Source organism: Morus notabilis, unplaced genomic scaffold (assembly GCF_000414095.1).
Source record: "Morus notabilis unplaced genomic scaffold, ASM41409v2 Scaffold744, whole genome shotgun sequence".
NCBI lineage: Eukaryota > Viridiplantae > Streptophyta > Magnoliopsida > Rosales > Moraceae > Morus > Morus notabilis.
Window position 1 is genome coordinate 164,848 of NW_010367602.1, and position 7,273 is coordinate 172,120.

Here is a 7,273-nt window from a genome sequence, read left to right on the forward strand (position 1 = left end):
GTCTATAATATCAAGAGTGCAATTCCAAGTTTATAGTGGAGTAACTTTGAAATCAATAGAATTAATTTATTAGTTAAAGAGTATGAGTAATTATTAATTTGATTAGAACTTGATATTATAGGTTCATGAGTCTCCGCCTCATGCTTGTAATTTTTTCAAGACATTAAGAAATAATGGGAAATTTAGAATATGGATTCTAAATTAATTCACTCAAAAAATTAACTGTGAATTCATTGTATATTAGATAATGTGATTATATAGTAGGTAATTTTGAAATACATATGGTGCGAATCACATGGTGTGCATGCCTAACATCAAGAGCAATCCTCTAAAATTCAGTTGTTTGCTCTTCTAGTTATCTAGTTTATTTGTTAGACAAGTTGTCCGATTAGATTTCAAATATGTTTGAAGTTTGATTTTAAATAGAAATTTGAATTTGAGTCAAAATTAAACAATAGGATAAAGTAGGAATTTATCTCTTCTTGGCCTATACTGTTGGCACCACTCACAGGGAGATATCCCTGTAGTGGTCAAATTTCACACAGCAAGAGAAAGAAAGTTGCACTAAAATTAAATGAGAATTTTACCGTGCTTTTAAATGAGATTTAAAATAAAAATTAATCATCAATTTTCTTAAACCTTATCTTAGAGATAAATTAGAGTTCTACTAAGACTCTAATTGCTACTCTAAAAAGGTGGAAGTAGAAAATTGGATAACACAATTTTACTCTATTTGCACCTATAGTGGCCGAAGATTATAGGGAGAAAAAGTGGCAAAAGTTCTTCCATTCTCAATTTCAGTACATACATGTGACGACCCTCCTATGTGGCTGTCAACTTAAACATATTTAATATATTCTTAGACTTAAATTACTTGAAATAGTGGAATAATATATATTTTTTGAATAGATACTTAAAATATAAGAAAGAATAATTTCATAAATCGTAATGATAATTTCCTAAAACGAAATAATAATTTCAATTCTAATTTAAAATTCACAATTCTAGATTCAAAACCACAAACTATATCTAAAATCTAAAACAAAATTATAAACCATAACAAAAATACCAAAATCAATTAACTAAATATCAAAATATTAACCCACAAAATCCAAACCCACAAATACCAGGGGTTGGAGAACGGTAAGGCAGCAAGAAAAGAGGATGCCGGCAGCCAAAAAACGGCGAGTGCGGCCGGAAAATGGCGAGTTTGGCCGGAAAAGTGGGAGGCAAGAGGGAGATGAAACTCCACGTTTTTTTGACTTTTTCTCTCCACAAATGAAAGATTTGAAGAGATGACGATATTTTTTAGCTATTTTTAGTGTTTTTTGACAATTTTTGGAGGTTTTGGGTGGAGAGATGAACGGAAAACGCGAGAGCTTCACCGGGAAAAATGGCGGAAGGTGGTCTGCGATTTCGTTTATGCAGGTTATTTTTTACGGCAACATTATGTCGTCACACAAAGATTAAATAGTCATCGTAATTCATGTTAAAACGACGGCGTTCTTCTTCACCTCATTAATATTTTTGAGAATATTCTTGAGGAATATACCCTGGTTCCTTTTTTGCGACAACAATTTAACAATGTCGTCGTCAATAATTTTGAGGAAACCTTATCTTAGAGATAAATTAGAGTTCTACTGAGACTCTAATTGCTACTCTAAAAAGGTGGAAGTGGAAAATTGGACAACACAATTTTACTCTATTTGCACCTATAGTGGCCGAAGATTATAGAGAGAAAAAGTGGCAAAAGTTCTTCCATTCTCAATTTCAGTACATACATGTGATGATCCTCCTAGGTGCTGTCAACTTAAACATATTTAATATATTCTTAGACTTAAATTACTTGAAATAGTGGAATAATATTTTTTTTTTGAATAGATACTTAAAATATAAGAAAGAATAATTTCATAAATCGTAATGATAATTTCCTAAAATGAAATAATAATTTCATAAATCTTTAAATTTTAAGGTATGATAATTTCCAGGAAAATCCTTAATTTAATTACTTAAATTACGCTATTTAGTTACAGAATTTTCTTGGTCATTATAGTACATGTGTTGATGGTAGTGGAAGATAAGTCAGTTGATGGTAGTGAAAGACATACACAATCTTCATAGACTCGAGTAGTAGACGAGAAAAATTCGTTGTGATATGAGAACTGGAGCATTGGATTAATTAGATTTATTATTATTTAATTTAACATGTAAATTCTATAGCGTTCAACAAAGATTTTATGAAAATTTTTATTTATACTCAATCCGCACTATCACGCTTCTGAAATCATTTCGGAAACCAACGACAACAAGATTTGTCGTCATCGTTAACAAAAGCTAAATCCAGAGTCAATAGACGACGAATCATTCAAACAAGGCACTCATCTAATTTCCCACTCCCTAAAACCTTTTTCTTTTTTAGACCCTAAAACGTTTGAGAATCTGATGAAGATCAACTAGTGTAAAAGCATGTCACGTCATATGACTTTTTTCGTAATTAATTTAACGGATCTCGACAGAAATGTCTTAATTGCACCAGTATAAGGATATTGGGGGTGTTTTGTTAAAATTAAAAAAAAAATGAACTAAATTATTACTAACTAAATAATTTAAAGACCATCGTGTCAATTATCCTATATAATATATTTTTTTAAGGTACCTTATATAATATTTCAACTATGTCATGAAGAAATTTGATTTTCTTTTTGCTTTTTATTTTCTTTTCCTTTTTTATTTTTTATTTTTTATTTTTATTGTTCTTTTGATTTGAATAACTGAACAAGCAGAGCAGTGAACCTTTAAGTGTTAACACCCTACCAACCGTTACGATTGGTACACCTACCGGAATCTTTACCATCTATTATGAACACGCGGCAATTTGTAGTTCAGTTTATTTTATTTCCAATGTTGATCTAATGACTGAGTAAAAAGAAAAAGAACAGATAAGTAAGATGGAGAATTTGTTTTCAAATTTCCGACGATTTTCCCCAGAACTTTCACGCCTTCAAAGTAATTTTAGAGAGACAAATGTTGTCAACTTCTAAAATAAGATAATTCTGCCTTTGGTATATTACCTTTCAGGGTAAATGAGCATCACTGATAACTGCAGGAGCCAATGCTAAAACAATACCACCAACCAACCAAACAAAACACGGTTTCGTAATGGATATGATATAAAAGTGATTGATATATGTATATGTGTGTGTATATATATATTGATAATAGAGTCAAAAAAATCACATTAATAATGCATGGTTTTGAAGAAACTGTACGGCCAAAATATGGCGCAATATAGCCAAAGAGAAAAAGACTAATTAACAGAATACGATATCGATTGAAAGCAAATTATAATAAATATTGAAGAAAAGGACGAAATTAATTAGACAAATTATCGTGTCCCTTTCAAGCACCTAAAGAGTTTGCCGTTCCAACACGGAAAACAACGATTTTAATTCACCGTCAAAACGGGCAAAAGACGCCGTCCCACCTCTACCATATCAACGTTCTTCCTCCTCCTCCACGTCTACTCCCACCAAATATATATGTCCTACTCATTTCCACATATACGATATCTATATTATTGCTCAGAATCTTATCATCTGAATTGAATACAATTCGGTCAAAAGTCAAACACCCCCAAAAGTGTCCAATTTCTTCTGCTACAAGTCTTTATGGGATGATCTAAATAAATTTGATTAATATCCTATAAAAATGTTTGGGACACCAACTTTAATAAAAGATGAATCTCATGTGTTGAATCATATTAAAAGATCTATTTTCTATTAATAAGTTGTGCTCAGTATTATTGACGATTCTCGTTCATCATTTTAATACTTATATATGATCTCATTAGTTAAAAATCTGCCTTTTGATGTCCAAAATACTACTTCCGCCAAATAGAAAATGTTTAACATCCTAATATGCTCAGACATCACATTTATATATGTGAAGTTTATCTCAAATTTTGTTGATATACATTATACAATTCCTGCCGAAAGTGTGGTTGTAAGTGGGATCGATGAGATCATCTAGAGAAATTAGATCAATAAATAAACAAATTCACCCCCCTAAAAAAAATAAATAAATAAAAGAAATCAAAGACAAACCTCAGTTTCCAAGCTACTCAAAATAGTTGCGACTTGACCAATAGAAGGCCTACTTTTCCGAGAATTACCAACACAAGCTGAAGCAACTTTAGCTAACCTAACAAGAGGCTTAACATCTGAAGGAATAACAAGTCTAGGATCTAAAAATTCATTAATCCTCATTTCCCTAATCAAAGGCAAAGCCCACTTTAAAATCAACCCTTCTTCACATCTTCTCCCACTCAAAAGCTCCAACAAAACGACACCAAATCCATAAACATCACTCTCTTTACAAGCCCCTCCATTTCTCTGACCCCAATACTCATCATCCACATACCCAACTACACCTCTTTTCTCTCTTGGCGCCAAAAAAGTGAGGCCAAAATCGCATATTCTAGCACCAAAATTCAAATCAATAAGAATATTGGAAGGCTTTACGCAGCCATGCACTATGTGTGGCGCCACACTCTCATGCAAGTACTCGAGCCCTCTCGCGGCGCCGGCGGCGATCCTGACACGCCGGCTCCAGTCCAATAGCGAAACGCCATCCGGGTTTTGGTGCAAATAGAATTCCAAGCTTATTGTGCCAACAAACTCCGACACCACAATCCTCTCGCCGGGCGCTTCCGAAAACCCTATGATTTGTACTATGTTGGGGTGTTGAGCCAGGGAGAGAGATTTAAGCACCGTTGAAAACCCCAAACCGGCATTGCTTAGAACTAGTCTGGGATGAATCCGCTTGACGGCGACGAGCTCTCCTTTCTCGAAAACGGCGGCGTATAGAGTTCCTAGGCGGCCCTCGCCGATGACTCTGCGGCGGTTGAAGCCGTCTGTGGCGGCGTCTATGTTGGTTAGAGGAAACGACGTCGCTGAAGCCTTGATCACCGGAAGTAGGGCTTGGTCTTGGGATTGATTGGTGACCGCTTTCCTTTTGCAGATTAGTATGAGGACGAGGATTATAACGAGAACAAGGATAGAAGTTGAGAGAAGAGCCAAGAGAAAATAGTAGGCAATACGCTGGCTATGATTCATGTCTGTGAATTGTAATGTTTAATATATATATATATATGCAAAGTGGTTTTTATACAGTTCTCTCTCTGTTTTTTCTTTTTTTTTTTTTTCTTTTTTTGAGTGGTGGAGAAGGGAAGAGAAGTAGAGGTTGGATGGTCAAGAAAAGTGGGGTGTGGAAAACGGGGTTATATATGTGAGATTTGGAAGTGGGGTTAGAGTTTAAAAGTACACGGAAGAATGATCGAGAGAGAAAAGTAGAGTATGAAAAAGTCGGGTTATATCTCTTTGAAAATTTGGAGGTGGATCGGTGAGAAAGTTGGAATTTTTTGGTGCTAATTAATAAAGAAGTTTAGCTATATATGTTGGTTAGTAGTTGGCCGTCTTCCCTACGCTACCATGACAATTATCTTTTATAGTGACATCTTAAAAGACTTTTTGGAAACTTTGCTCCATTATACATGACTTTTGCTAATTCACTTTGCCTTGCCCAATATGGTACCAAATGGTTATTCCTGGTCATCCTCACGTCGGTTCTTGGTGATTGGGAAATTCCTTTGGTTTATGCCAACAGAAAAGGATGTAAAGTAACTCCAATTACTTGATTGATTAGTTGGCCTTTGAGATTTATTTATTTTGATCATCTGCCTCTATTGGGTCTTCTTTTGCACAAATCAACAAGGAAAAAGAGACAAATACCCTTTTAAATTGTATAGGTCTTGATTTTTACCTTTTAATCTTGACTAATATCCTTTTAATCAAATATTATATTAGTTAAAGAGAGTATTAATCAAGACTAAATGGTAAAAATCTAGACCCGTGCACTTTTAAGAGTAATTTCAGTAATTTTCTCAATCAAACAAAATCTTATATAATCACTAGGGGTGTAATTTTGTAAAACAAATTAGTTTATCATTTTGATAAAATATTAATAACGATTGTTGAAAAGGCGGTTGTATTGGCATGTCCTTATTCTAAACAAATGTACCCCATTTCATTTTAAGAGAAAATGAATAAATACCTAAATTTTAGTGTCTACCTAAAAAAAAGTACTCAAGTCTCAATTTCATTTTGATTTAAATATGTTTAAATCATATACATAATGGCACCACTCTTCTCTATTTCAGTTACATAAAAGTTACAAACTTTATGATAATCAAATAAGTATAAATATTAAAATGGTCTATAATATCTATATAATATTAACATTGTTGAAACTATGCCAATCACTCTAATCGACTTTTTTTTATTAAATATAAAAAAATAATAATCTATTAAATTACTCTCCAGCTACTGGCACCGGTGACTTGCAAGAGACATCTGATGGATTAGCAATGATAATCTTGTAGATTACCTCGCTACTAGTGAGGGCACCTCGCTACTAGTGAGGGCAACTTCGGTAATAGCTGTGTTGTTGACCCTTGACCAAACCACTTGAGGGGTAGTAATAAGAGGACCATTGTTTGGGGGAGAAAAAAAAAAAGAAAGAGTGATTGTTTCAAGAGGTATTTGTGTGCTCTTCCTTTAGTTAAAATGTAACTATTTCACGAAGTCACGCGGTGAGCACAGAGCGAACTATTCTTTCGCCTTTTACTAAAGGTGTGTTTGGTAAGAGAATTCGTACCCTGATTCGAATCATGATTCATTGTTCGCTATAATATTTTCTCTCACAAAAAATATACGTAAATTGAAAATAGTTTTAATCTCATGATTCTAATTCATGAACCAAATATTTTCTAATGAAACTATTTCTTTTGACATCATCATTAAAACAAAATTCTTTAACAAGAATTATTTTTACTCCCACGTAAACCTTTTTTTTTTTTTAAGAAAATGCATCAACATAAACCTTTTTTTACGGTTCCATAATGATTCATGGCACTTAAAGTCCCACGAATGAGCTGCACCCACAGTGTTGAATGTCTATTATACATATTATAAATCACGCAGATCATCAATCTTTAAGGGAACATCTCCACTTTTCTTTTAGGTTATTGACACGGGTAATCCCTGAATTTTAAATATGATGAAATTTTTATCTGAAATTATTAATTTTTAACATATTGATCCTTCAATTTTTGATTTTTGGCAGTTTGGGTCTAGTATATTATAATTAACGCATGAATTTAAAATTTAATATAGATAATCACTCGCATAATAATTGAAAATTATAAATAAACACT

At 33.2% G+C, this 7,273-nt stretch overlaps 1 protein-coding gene across 1 annotated transcript; it reads right to left on the reverse strand.

Annotated features, from left to right (window-relative positions):
• Positions 1 to 3,614: 3,614 nt before the first annotated feature.
• LOC21398168 (serine/threonine-protein kinase-like protein CR4) lies at positions 3,615 to 5,360 on the reverse strand. Its single transcript, XM_010112869.2, has one exon. The coding sequence runs from the start codon at positions 5,112 to 5,114 to the stop codon at positions 4,092 to 4,094; it is 1,023 nt and encodes a 340-aa protein (XP_010111171.1). The 5' UTR covers positions 5,115 to 5,360; the 3' UTR covers positions 3,615 to 4,091.
• Positions 5,361 to 7,273: the final 1,913 nt, after the last annotated feature.